Source organism: Balaenoptera borealis (assembly GCF_965194805.1).
Source record: "Balaenoptera borealis genome assembly, chromosome: X".
NCBI lineage: Eukaryota > Metazoa > Chordata > Mammalia > Artiodactyla > Balaenopteridae > Balaenoptera > Balaenoptera borealis.
The window spans coordinates 97,534,454-97,548,937 of record NC_138881.1 but is presented as its reverse complement, the minus strand read 5'-3'; the positions used below and the strand labels follow the sequence as shown (position 1 = coordinate 97,548,937).

Here is a 14,484-nt window from a genome sequence, read left to right as displayed (position 1 = left end):
AACCACCAGAGACCTCCTGGACCCATGTAATATCAATTGACAAGAGCTCTCCCAGAAATCTCCATCTCAATGCTAAAAGACCCAGCTCCACCCAATGGCCAGCAAGTGCCAGTGCTGGATGCCCCATGCCAAACAACTAGCAAGACAGGAACACAACACCGCCCATCAGCAGAGAGGCTGCCTAAAATCATACTAAGTTCACAGACACTCCAAAACACACTGCCAGATGCAGCCCTGCCCACCAGAACACAGGCACCAGTCCCCTCCACCGGGAAGCCTACACAAGCCACTGAACCAACCTCACCCACTGGGGGCAGACACCAAAAACAACAGGAACTAATAACCTGGTGCCTGCAAAAAGGAGACCTCAAACACAGTAAGTGAAGCAAAATGAGAAGACAGAGAAATATGCAGCAGATGAAGGAGCAAGGTAAAAACCCACCAGACCAAACAAATGAAGAGGAAGTAGGCAGTCTACCTGAAAAAGAATTCAGAGTAATGATAGTAATGATGATCTAAAATCTTGGAACTAGAATGGAGAAAATACAAGAAACGTTTAACAAGGGCCTAGAAGAACTAAAGAGCAAACAAACAATGATGAACAACACAGTAAACGAAATTAAAAATTCTCTAGAAGGAATCAATAGCAGAACAACTGAGGCAGAAGAATGGATAAGTGACCTGGAAGATAAAATAGTGGAAATAACTACCACAGAGAAGAATAAAGAAAAAAGAATGAAGAGAATTGAGGACACTCTGAGAGACCTCTGGGACAACATTAAATGCACCAACATTCGAATTATAGGGCTCCCAGAAGAAGAAGAGAAAAAGAAAGGGACTGAGAAAATCTTTGAAGAGATTATAGTTGAAAACTTCCCTAACATGGTAAAGGACATAGTCAATCAAGTCCAGGAAGTGCAGAGAGTCTCATACAGGATAAATCCAAGGAGAAACATGCCAAGACACATATTAATCAAACTATCAAAAATTAAATACAAAGAAAAAATATTAAAAGCAGCGAGGGAAAAACAACAAATAACATACAAGGGAATCCCCATAAGGTTAACGCTGATCTTTCAGCAGAAACTCTGCAAGCTAGAAGGGAGTAGAAGGACATAGTTAAAGTGATGAAAGGGAAAAACCTGCAACCAAGATTACTCTACGCAGCAAGGATCTCATTCAGATTTGACAGAGAAATTAAAACCTTTACAGACAAGCAAAAGTTAAGAGAATTCAGCACCACCAAACCAGCTTTAAAACAAATGCTAAAGGAACTTCTCTAGGCAGGAAACACAATAGAAGGAAAAGACCTACAAAAACAAACCCAAAGCAGTTAAGAAAATGGTAATAGGAACATACATATTGATAATTACCTTAAATGTAAGTGGATTAAATGCTCGAACCAAAAGACATAGACTGGCTGAATGGATACAAAAACAAGACCTGTATATAGGCTGTCTACAAGAGACCCACTTCAGACCCAGGGACACATACAGACTGAGAGTGCGGGTATGGAAAAGATATTCCGTGCAAATGGAAATCAAAAGAAAGCTGGAGTAGCAATTCTCATATCAGACAAAACAGACTTTAAAATAAAAACTATTACAAGAGACAAAGAAGGACACTACATAGTGATCAAGGGATCAATCCAAGAGGAAGGTATAACAATTGTAAATATTTATGCACCCAACATAGGAGCACCTCAATACATAAGGCAAATGCTAACAGCCATAAAAGGGGAAATCAACAGTAACAATCATAGTAGGGGACTTTAACACCCCACTTTTACCAAGGGACAGATCATGCAAAATGAAAATAAATAAAGAAACACAAGCTTTAAATGACACATTAGACAAGTTGGACTTAATTGCTATTTATAGGACATTCCACCCAAAACCAACAGAATACACTTCCTTCTCAAGTGCTCATGGAACATTCTCCAGGATAGATCATATCCTGGGTCACAAATGAAGCCTTGGTGAATTTAAGAAAATTGAAATCATATCAAGTATCTTTTCCGACCACAATGTTATGAGAGTAGATATCAATACAGGAAAAAAACTGTAAAAAATACAAACACATGGAGGCTAAACAATACACTACTAAATAACCAAGAGATCACTGAAGAAGTCTAAGGGAAATCTAAAAATACCTAGAAACAAAAAACAGTTAAAACCTGATGACGCAAAACCTATGGGATGCAGCAAAAGCAGTTCTAAGAGGGAAGTGTATAGCAATACAATCCTACCTCAAGAAACAAGAAAAATCTCAAATAAACAACCTAACCTTACACCTAAAGCAATTAGACAAAGAAGAACAAAAAAACCCCAAAGTCAGCAGAAGGAAAGAAATCATAAAGATCAGATCAGAAATAAATGAAAAAGAAATGAGAGAAACAATAGCAGAGGTCAATAAAACTAAAAGCTGGTTCTTTGAGAAGATAAACAAAATTGTTAAACCATTAGCCAGACTCATCAAGAAAAAAAGGAAGAAGACTCAAATCAATAGAATTAGAAACGAAAAACGAGAAGTAAAAACTGACACTGCAGAAATACGAAGGATCATGAGAGATTACTACAAGCAACTATATGCCAATAAAATGTACAACCTGGAAGAAATGGGCAAATTCTTAGAAAAGTACAACCTGCCGAGACTGAACCAGGAAGAAATAGAAAATATAAACAGACCAATCACAAGCACTGAAATTGAGACTGTGATTAAAATCTTCCAACAAACAAAAGCCCAGGACCAGATGGCTTCACAGGTGAATTCTATCAACATTTAGAGAAGAGCTAACACCTATCCTTCTCAAACTCTTCCAAAATATAGCAGAGGGAGGAACACTCCCAAACTCATTCTACAAGGCCACCATCCCCCTGACACCAAAACCAGACAAAGATGTCACAAAGAAAGAAAACTACAGGCCAATATCACTGATGAACATAGATGCAAAAATCCTCAACAAAATACTAGCAAACAGAATCCAACAGCACATTAAAAGGATCATACACCATGATCAAATGGGGTTTATCCCAGCAATGCGGGGATTCTTCAATATATGCAAATCAATCAATGTGATACACCATATTAACAACTTGAAGGATAAAAACCATATGATCATCTCAATAGATGCAGAAAAAGCTTTCAACAAAATTCAACACCTATTTATGATAAAATCTCTCTAGAAAGTAGGTGTAGAGGGAACCTACTTCAACATAATAAAGGCCATATATGACAAACCCACAGCCAACATCATTCTCAATGGTGAAAAACTGAAACCATTTCCTCTAAGATCAGGAACATGACAAGGTTGCCCACTCTCACCACTATTATTCAACATAGTTTTAGAAGTTTTAGCCACAGCAATCAGAGAAGAAAAAGAAATAAAAGTCATCCAAATTGAAAAAGAAGAAGTAAAGCTGTCACTGTTTCCAGAGGACATGATACCATACATAGAGAATCCTAAAAATGCTACCAGAAAACTACTAGAGCTAATCAATGAATTTGGTAAAGTTGCAGGATACAAAATGAATGCACAGAAATCTCTTGCATTCCTATACACTAATGACGAACAATCTGAAAGAGAAATTAAGGAAACACTGCCATTTACCATTGCAACAAAAAGAATAAAACACCTAGGAATAAACCTACCTAAGGAGGCAGAAGACCTGTATGCAGAAAACTATAAGACACTGATGAAAGAAATTAAAGATGATACAAAGAGATGGAGAGATACACCATGTTCTTGGATTGGAATAATCAACATTGTGAAAATGACTATACTGCCCAAAGCAATCTACAGATTCAATGCAATCCCTATTGGACTACCAATGGCATTTTTCACAGAACTAGAACAAAAAATTTCACAATCTGTATGGAAACACAAAGGACCCTGAATAGCCAAAGCAATCTTGTGAAAGGAAAATGGCGCTGGAGAAATCAGGCTCCCTAATTTCAGCCTACACTACAAAGCTGCAGTAACCAAGACAGGATGGTACTGGCACAAAAACAGAAATATAGATCAATGGAACAGGATAGAAAGCCCAGAGATAAACCCACACACATACTGTCAACTTATCTTTGATAAAGGAGGCAAGAATATACAATGTAGAATAGACAGCCTCTTTAATAAGTGGTGCTGGCAAAACTGGAGAGCTACCTGTAAAAGAATGAAATTAGAACACTTCCTAACACCATACACAAAAATCAACTCAAAACGGATTTAAGACCTAAATCTAAGGCCACACACTATAAAACTCTTAGAGGAAAACATGGGCACAACACTCTATGACATAAATCACAGCAAGATCCTTTTTAACCCACCTCCTAGAGAAATGGAAATAAAAACAAAAATAAACAAATGGGACCTAATGAAACTTAAAAGCTTTTGCACAGCAAAGGAAACCATAAACAAGACGAAAAAACAACCCTCAGAATGGGAGAAAATATTTGTAAATGAAGCACCTGACAAAGGATTAATCTCCAAAATTTACAAGCAGGTCATGAAGCTCAATATGACAAAAACAAACAACCCAATCCAAAAATGGGCAGAAGACTTAAAAAGACATTTCTCCAAAGAAGATGTACAGATTGCCAACAAACACATGAAAGAATGCTCAACATCATTAATCATTAGAGAAATGCAAATCAAAACTACAATGAGGTATCACCTCACACCAGTCAGAATGGCCGACATCAAAAAATGTACAAACAATAAATGCTGGAGAGGGTGTGGGGAAAAGGGAACCCTCTTGCACTCTTGGTGGGAATGTAAATTGATACAGCCACTATGGAGAACAGTGTGGAGGTTCGTTAAAAATCTAAATATACAACTACCATGTGACCCAGCAATCCCACTACTGGCCATTTGCTCTGAGAAAACCATAATTCAAAAAGAGACATGTACCACAATGTTCATTGCAGCTCTATTTACAATAGCCAAGACATGGAAGCAACCTAAGTGTCCATCGTCGGATGAATGGATAAAGAAGATGTGGCACATATATACAATGGAATATTACTCAGCCATAAAAAGAAATGAAATGGAGGTATTTGTAATGAGGCGGATGGAGTTAGAGTCTGTCATACAGAGTGAAGTAAGTCAGAAAGAGAAAAACAAATACAGTATGCTAACACATATATATGGAATCTAAGGAAAAAAAAAAAAAAGATCATGAAGAACCTAGTGGCAAGACGGGAATAAAGACACAGACCTACAAGAGAATGGACTTGAGGATATGGGGAGGGGGAGGGGTGAGATGTGACAGGGTGAGAGAGTGTCATGGACATATATATACTACCAAACGTAAAATAGATAGCTAGTGGGAAGCAGCCACATAGCACAGGGAGATCAGCTTGGTGCTTTGTGACCACCTAGAGGGGTGAGATAGGGAGGGTGGGAGGGAGACACAAGAGGGAAGAGATATGGGAACATATTGTATATGTATAACTGATTCACTTTGTTATAAAGCAGAAGCTAACACACCATTGTAAAGAAATTATACTCCAATAAAGATGTTTAAAAAAATAATTTCATTTGTGAAAATATGGACTTATTCCAGCATGGTAACTACTGACTGGAGTTTGCGTATATTTGGCATGAAGATTCAGAGCCCCCATAAAGCTGACTACATCAGGCTATTCTGTGTATTGCCAAAACAACCTGTGATAACAATGTTGGTGGTGCTGCTGGGCACTGTTGTAGCTTTTTATGCATTTCAAAGTATGTTCATAAACATGCCTCTAATTGTTTCTTACAACAAACCTATAAGGTACATAGGATTAATCATAATGAGATGAAAAGACAAAAAAAATTAAAACCTTGGCTGGGATTTTGTATCTCCAAATATTAGTTAGCCCCACACCAGTGCTATGGTAGCTTCTTGAGAGAGCTGAGAAGACACTCTGTGTAAAGGAGAGCTGTATATTAGTAAATTAGGCTTTGTGCATCCCCAGCACCAAGCTGGGATGGTACAATTTATTCATTCTCTTTTTCAACAATATTTAATGAGTGCCTTCAATGTGTTAATTTCTGGGGATACAAAGTGACCAAAAATAAACAGGACCTTACTCCACGGAGCTTGCAGTTTAGTGAGACAGAGAAACCTAAATAATTGAAGAAATAACATGTAGCTTATGATGAGCATTTTGAAGAAATAGTGTGCTATGAAGTTGTTTATGTGGTTGTTTGTGTTTAGTAATATTTTGAAAAGAGTGCTCAGGAAAGCTCTCTCTGATGAAATCTGAAAAGTGAAAAGGAGTGAGCCATGGAAGGAATGGCGGGAAAAATGTACTGTAAGCAGAGGGAATAGCAAATACAAAGTACCAGGAATAGGTAAATGCTGGTATTTTGGAACCAAAACAGCATCAACCTTGTTGGTGTGTCACTCATGTGTTTGCACCTTCTTGTAAGAACAACTATTTTGAAATAGTGATAAATTCACAGGAAGTTGCAAAATGATGTGCAAAGAGGTCCCATGTACTCTTCATCCAGTTCCCCTCAGTGGTAACATTCTGCATACACATAGTACAATATTAAAGCCAGAAAACCAACATTGATATAAGCTACATAGCTTATTTCACCAGTTTTACATGTACTCGTGTGTGCACGTGCACGCACGCGTGTGTGTGTGTGTAATTCTATGCAATTTTTTCACAATTTTATCAACATTCAGAACTGTTCTATCACCACAGAAATCCATAGTGTTACCCATTTTTAGCCACATCCATCTCTCCTTCTCTGCCCCCTGTCCCCAGTCCTTATCCACTGGTGAACCACTAATCTATTCTCCATCTGTATAATTTTGTCATTTTGAGAATGTTGTTTAAATGGAATCATATAATATATAGCCTTTTGTGATTAGCTTTTTTCACTCAGCATAATTTTTTGAGATCATCCAAGTTGTACGTATAAATAGTTTGTTATTTTTTATTCCTGAGTAGAATTACATAGTGTAGATGTATAACAGTTGTTTTATTGACTCACCCACTGAAGAACATTTGGGATGACTCCAGTTTTTAGTTATTATGAATAAAGATGCTATGAATATTCATATACAGGATTTTATATGAACATAAGTTTTAGTTTCTCTATAATTAATTTCCAAGAGTGCAGTTGCTGGATCATACAGTAGTTGCATGTTTAGTTTTACAATAAACTGTCAGACTTGTCTAGAGCACCCATACCATTTTTCATTCCCACCAGCAATGAATGAATATTGTTTCTCTGTATCACTATTTTTTATTTTAGCTATTTTGATAAGTATGTAGTGCTATCTCATTGTGGTTTCAATTTACATTTCCCTAATAATAAGTGACGTGGAACATTTTTTCACGTGCTTATTGGCCATCTTTATATCCTCTTTGGTGGAATGTCTCTTTATGTCTTTTGCCCATTTTCTAATTTGGTTGTGTTCTTACTGCTGAGTCTTGATAATCCTTTATACAGTTGACCCTTGAACAACATGGGTTTGAACAGTGTGGGTCCAATTATACATGGAATGTTTTCAGTAGTACAACACCATTTGTGTTTGGTTGAATCTGTGGATGCAGAACTGTGGATATGGAGGAAACATGGGTATGGAGGGTGAACTATAAGTTATATGCAGATTTTCAACTGAGCAGAGGGTTGACGCCCCAAACCCCCACATTGTTCAAGTATCAACTATATATTCTAGACATGATACCTTTTTTTGGATATGAGGTTTGCAAATATTCTCTCCCAGTCTGTAGCTTGTTTTTACATCTCCTTCACAAGGTCTTTCTCAGAGCAAAGTATTTTAATTTTGTTGACATACAATTTATCAATTTTTCCTTTTATGGATTTTGCATGTGGTGTCATGCCTAAGAACGCCTCATCAAGCTCTTGGTGCTGAAGATTTTCTCTTATTTTACCTTCTAAAAGTTTTACAGTTTTACATTTAAATCTATGATCCATTTCAAGTTAACTTTGTATAAGTTGTGAGGTTTAGTTCAAGGTTTGTTAATTTTTTTATATTTATATTTTGGGTGGTGGTTAAGCAAATTGTGTCTCCTTGCAAACAGGTGAATGCCTTGACCCCTCTCAGGGCATTGGTTATATGGAGAACACGTCAGAAGGGTCAGTCAACAGAGTCAAATCCAAAAGGATTATACCCTGAGAAGGGAATAATTTGAACTCTATTTCCTCTTCATACAGATAGCTCCAATCTTTTGCAGAAGGCCTTAAAATATTCTGGACTTTGGCCATCTTTACCAGCACTCATTTTCAGAATTAAGCATGTGAGGTAGTTGGAAGAGTGGGCTGTGGGATTGAAGTTCTTCGTAGAAACTTCTAGATAGCATAGTAATTAATGAGAAAATTGGGACAAAAGAAAGTTAAATGACTTGGGAGGATTACCTAGTAAGTCAGTTGTGGAGGGGAATGGAAGCCAGTACTCAACTTTAGAGCTATATCCAATATACTATCCTATAGTAAATGAATAGGTGCTCAGTAAATATTCTTGAAGTGGCAAGAAAGAGTAAAAACCTTGGTCTATAAAGGAAGACATAATGGCATGAATGAAGTGTTTTCTCATTCACTCTCTCCACCAGTCAGAAAATTAGCTTGCGCTATTTTCCATCATTTAAAGAATATAAAAAAATTCTTGTAGGTTTTTTTTTTTTTTTGGCTGTGTCGGGTCTTAGTTGTGGCACACGGGGTTTCATTATGCATGTGGGATCTTTCTTTGCGGAGTGTGGGCTTCTCTAGTTGCGGTGCTCAGACTTCTCTCTAGGTGTGGTGCATGGGTTCAGAAGTTGTGGTGCACGGGCTCTCTAGTTGTAGAGTGCGGGGTCTAAAGCGTGCAGGCTCAGTAGTTGCAGCACGTGGGCTTAGTTGCCCCGTGACATGTGGGATCTTAGTTCCCTGACCAGGTATCAAACCTGCGTTGGAAGGCAAATTCTTAACCACTGGACCACCAGGGAAGTCCCTGTAGTTTGATTTTTTTAATGTCTTATATGAAATAATTGCCTGAGCTACCAATTTCAAGGGAACTTGGTCTGCAACTCAAGTTTACTGTATGCAGTTAGAATTCCAAACTGATAAAGTAAAAAATTTTAAGGCAAAACAGTGTTTAAAACATGATGCTAGCTAAGAAAGAAGAGCTGAGGTACAGATTTGTACTTTTTCAAATACTAAATTAAAAGATGTCTGCAAGCTATTTCCTGTAGCAGACACCATCAGTTTGGAAAGTAACTTTCCAGAACAAGAATTGTTTTACTAATTAATAACAACTCCATGTTTAAAGAACAGAGAAAGGCACTGGAAAATTGCATGTTGCTGAGGTGTGTGTTATCCTGTCTGAGGTTGGTTCATTCAGCTATTGAGAACATGGTGTTAATGAGGCCAAAGGCACAGGCCATTTTCCAATATGGGCCAATGCTATGAACTGAATGTTTATGTCCTCTCAAAATTCATATGTTGAAATTCGAATCCACAATGTGATGATATTAGGAGATGGGGCCTTTGGGAGGTAATTAGGTCATGAAAGTGGAGCCCACATGATGGGATTAATGCTCTTATAAGGGGAGATGTGAAAGAACTTGCTTCTTTTCTCTCTCTTTTTGTGAGAATATAACAACAAGAAGGTCATTTGTGAATCAGGAAGCATGCCCTATCAGACACTAGATATGCTGGTGCTTTGGTCTTGGACTTAACCTCCAGAACTGTGAGAAATAAATATTTGTTGTTTAATCCACAGTGTATGGTAATTTGCTATAGCCACCCAAACTGACTAAGACAGCCAGTAAACTTCTCTCTCTTACATAACACAGACTTTCCCTCATCCCTCCTTAGCTCTCCGGCCAGTATGTACCACTGGCCGTACTAGATAGCTTGATATACTATGTAGCAATTCCCATGAAAATGAGAGCACTTTTAAGTGCAGATAATTTTCCTTGGTTGTAAAATGGATTTTGTGGTTAGTGTTAAAAAGTGTTCTTTGGATTAGTAAAACACCTACATGTGCTCTGTGGAACTTCGGTCTGCTGGATGTTAGTAAGTGTTCCATAGAAAAAGCATTCTGGGTTCAAATAACTGGGAAATTCTGGTTAAGCAAAGTTAAATCTTTTTGTTTTTTAACTGCAGGACTTGGCAGAGCCTTTATTATACTACATGTTGTGGCTCTCAGATAGTAACATTCAGCATTTTTCAAATTTGTTTAATTGGGAAATTACTTTTTAAAATCCACAAATAAAGCTATTTTTAATCTAGCTTCATTGAGGTATAATTAACATACAACATTGGGCATGTTTAAGGTATACAACTTTAGGGCTTCCCTGGTGGCGCAGTGGTTGAGAATCTGCCTGCCAATGCAGGGGACACGGGTTCGAGCCCTGGTCTGGGAAGATCCCACATGCCGCGGAGCAACTGGGCCCGTGAGCCACAACTACTGAGCCTGCGCGTCTGGAGCCTGTGCTCCGCAACAAGAGAGGCCACGATAGTGAGAGGCCCGCGCACCGCGATGAAGAGTGGCCCCCGCTTGCCGCAACTGGAGAAAGCCCTCGCACAGAAACGAAGACCCAACACAGCCAAAAAATAAAATAAATAAATAAATAAGGTAAACAACTTTACAATGTGTGGATTTGACACACATGTTCCAAAATGATTACCATCATAGCCTTAGCTAATACCTCCATCACACGACATAATTACCACTTTTTAAAAAATTAATTAATTTAATTTTGGCTGTGTTGGGTCTTTGTTGCTGTGTGCAGGCTTTCTCTAGTTGCAGTGAGCGGGGGCTACTCTTCGTTGCAGTGAGGGGCTTCTCACTGTCATGGCTTCTCTTGTTGCGGAGTACAGGCTTTAGGCATGCAGGCTTCAGTAGTTGTGGCACATGGGCTCAGTAGTTGTGGCTTGGGGGCTCTAGAGCTCAGGCTCAGTAGTTGTGGCGCACGGGCTTAGTTGCTCCGTGGCATGTGGGATCTTCCTGGGCCAGGGCTCGAACCCATGTCCCTTGCATTGGCAGGCAGATTCTTAACCACTGCGCCACCAGGGAAGCCCCAATTACTACTTCTTTACTGTGGTAAGAACATATAAGATCTCAGCAACTTTCAAGTATTTTATGCCATATTATTAATCATAATCACCATGCTGTACATTAGATCCTCAGAACCTATTCATCTGATAACTGGAAGTTTGTATCCTTTGACCAATATTTCTCTCTTTCCCTCACCCCTCAGCCCCTGGTAACCACCATTCTACTCTGTTTCTATGAGCTTGGCTTTTTTAGATTCCACGTATAAGTAGACCACCACTATTTATATCTCCTAAGAGAGTATTTCAAGGACAAAACAGTTTGAGATATGTTAATAACTCCAAAGACCTGCCCACCTGAAAAGTAAGGTAATGCTAACACTGAAGGCTAGAGTATTACTCAGGAGGAGATAGTCGTTAAGGAAGGGCACTTGTGTTTCTTGGGCACACAGAGGTTTAGATTTGTTTACTGCCTGCTTAACCAAAATCTTTGATTCAATCTGATGCTGAATGAGAAACAAATTGTCCTTCAGTGTCCTTAAGGATGGAAAAAAATGTTTAGAAGTTAACAGCAAGTACATAAGACAATAAAAATAGACAGCTGATGATGGAGTTCATACCGGCTTCAAGTACTGTGCAGTCAACAGCTGATGCGACTATGGAAAGAGTGAGATAGATAGATGGGTAATCTGTCCTCTGCTCACTTCCCTAGCCAATCTTCCTCTTCTTGCCCTGTCTTTGCCAAGTAGTCAGACCCCAGAATTCTGTTCTGAACACTGTTCTCTTCCCTTCCCCTTCCTTCCGTTCGTTTCTCCTCCATTGTCTCCTTGTGTAACCTCATCCATTCTCTTGGCCTTGGGTACCACCTCCCATTTCTGGGTCTTCATTCCAGAGCTTTGACCCGAGCCCCATATCTGCATCTCTATTCAAATGTCTTACAATCACCCCAAACATATCTCCAAAGTCTAACTTCCCCTCCTTCAAACCCACTGCTTCTACTTCTGCTTGGAGCTGTGTGAAAAGGAAGTTCACAGGCAGAAGATGGGAAGGGTTGGTGCTGAGAACGTGATCTGAATAGGAATGTGAAAGCAACCATCTCCAGGCCCCTTCTAGATGCTGGTTTAAAAAGAGAAGTGGAGAATTAGAAGTCTGTAACCAGGGACAGCCCAGGGTCAGAGATCCTATGATTTCCTGTTTTGAGGGAGTGGTTGGAGAGAAAAGGGGAGAAAAGGGAGAAATCTGGCTGAGACAAAGACATAATTTTTCTTAATAGATGTACATTCCTGGCAGGAGGGAGCTCAGGAACTCAGCCCCTCTATTCTACCTGAATGTAAAGAAACAAGGATCAGATGAGGCAAAGAGAATAGCAAGGATGTTCTTTTATTTACTTTTGACAATCCAACAGCTGTGACAAAGTGTCTAGGACAAAGCAAAGCCATTGGCAAAGGAAAAACATCAATTTATAAAGTCTTCAGATTTCAAGATATTTTGAAACACTGTGCACATACCTTGGAAATGTGTTGTTGTGTTTTTTAAATTTTTCCCTCTAGATTAATAGATTTGGTTGTGGTGGGAGGTTTGTGACTGGTGTGGGTTTGGCGGTATCCTATTCAAAGCAAGGGATAACATTAGGATTAATTAACATCTCTGAGACCAACATTCCAAATGGGAGAATAATACCACTTACTTTTCTTTCTTGAGGATTAAATAACCACATTATGTAGTATTTCACAGATCACAAAATAAGAGCTCAATAAATGTTATGTTTCTCTTTATTTCTCTCAGAAGATGTAAAATGATGCACTTCCACCAGAACACAGGATATGGATGACGCAGGAGACAATTTACTTTGTGAGGACTGCACTGCAAATATTCAGGGCAAAAGAGAAAACAATGCCCGGGCAAAGTGAACCTCCTTAAAGACACAGGATCTGATTTTTGAGTTTGTGAGTGTTTTTTTTTTCTTTTAAATTTACACTAAAACCTTAAGTACGTCCCTACCATCCACGTTATCATTTGCACAGACATTGGAGAAATATGCTCAGTGAAAGAGTCCATAAGCTAAATAGTAATAATCAAAATAACAACAGCTAACATTTGGTTTACACTTATGTGCCAGCGTGCAAATCACTTTAGATCCATTATCTCATTCAATTTCACAATAACCCTGTTTGGTAGCCTCTGTAATTGTCTACATGGGACAGCAAAAATTATTTATAATCATTTGCTGCCCTCTGAGGAAGGGGGGGCTACTAACAACTGGAGGGTCCTTTGTTTGCTGAGTAGGTTTTTGAGCGTGGGTATGTGAGTTTGGAAGTGCCTAGACAGAGATAACTCTGTGGATACTGCCAACATAGAGATTATACCATTTAACAAATAAAGAAACTGAAGCTTAGAGAGGTTAGTTTAGAAACTTGCTCAAGGTCAATAGCTAAGAAGCAAAGGAGCCAGGATTTAATCCCTGTTCTATAATATCCCAGTACCTACAATCTTAACCTTTAAGATAGAATACGTCTCTGAATATGTTATTTTAAAATGTTTTTATCAGTTTATAATCTCAGGTCATAATCTTTAATCTGGCTCATATTCTTCTGGGTCATGGGAGCACTGCAATGTGTCCTCCTTGGCCAGGGTATAGGGGATTCCTGTGCCCTTCCTCTTTACCAGCAACTTGGAGGAATGTAAGCAGAGTGTGACCTTCTCTGAAATAAACTTTGGAGGTCTTCCGGTCAAGAGTATGGCTTCTGACTTTCAACTGAAGAGCTGCAAGGCAAAATGATCATCATGAAGTGAATAACACAACGTAAAATCATATGGCAGGAGACTAAACTTCAAAGGCTCTTTCCTTGCTTAAAACACTTTAAAAATGTTTTCTATTCCCTCCTGAATAGAGAATGTAGGAACACTTCCCACATTTTCTTCTCAAGTCCCTCTCTTCCCTCCCTCCCCCTTTTGCCTCCCTCCTCTTCACTAAAATTTTCAAAGCAGCTTTATAAGGCTTCGGGGCTTCAAATTCCCATTTAAATTGAACCCCTTTCCAAGGTGTTTTCTGTGGGGTTATTGAGGTAGGTAAACTCAAATTTATGTAGAGCTACCTGAGAGTCCAGTCCTCAGTTCAGTGACAAGAGTCTCTGGTTGGGAATATTTCTGCTGCTCGTAGTAAATCCAGTACCTGAAGATTCAGAGTTCAAGTGTCTGCCTTCAAAATGTTTCCACAGTTGAATGACTGAATTATCTGCAGTTTGTTTATTGGTCAGGAAGCTGTGACAAAACCAAATCTCCACCTTCATTTAGCACTCCAGAACCAGCCTCACTGTGCCCTCTGATGTGCCAGAATCATTTGGGCAGTGCACCCTCCTCAGAGTTCTGAGGCCTGAGCTGGGCCTCTGTGTTGCCTCTGTGTTCCCTTTTTGCTTTTACTGCTTATTTAACCAATTCCTTGTGTTAGACTGTGTTGAAATACCTAATATACTATCTATTTTTCTATG

General features: G+C 38.8%; 2 protein-coding genes and 1 long non-coding RNA gene across 6 annotated transcripts in view; 2 read left to right on the top strand and 1 right to left on the bottom strand.

Annotated features, from left to right (window-relative positions):
- Positions 1-14,484, bottom strand: part of LUZP4 (leucine zipper protein 4) — a 389,928-nt gene that overhangs the window by 270,519 nt on the left and 104,925 nt on the right. The gene's annotated exons all lie outside the window — the stretch shown is intronic.
- The window catches only part of IL13RA2 (interleukin 13 receptor subunit alpha 2), a 139,456-nt gene that overhangs the window by 56,271 nt on the left and 68,701 nt on the right, over positions 1-14,484 (top strand). The window contains exon 8 of one of the 3 annotated variants that reach the window (XR_014239577.1): positions 12,782-12,942. Coding sequence is in view for 2 of the 3 variants with exons in the window: in XM_082377392.1 (XP_082233518.1) it covers positions 12,782-12,795 (14 nt within the window). In the remaining variant the exon portion in view is untranslated. Of the gene's footprint in view, positions 1-12,781; positions 13,328-14,484 lie in introns of those variants that run through there. The other 2 variants (XM_082377393.1, XM_082377392.1) reach the window with 2 other exon arrangements.
- The window catches only part of LOC309620815, a 333,501-nt gene that overhangs the window by 263,467 nt on the left and 55,550 nt on the right, over positions 1-14,484 (top strand). The gene's annotated exons all lie outside the window — the stretch shown is intronic.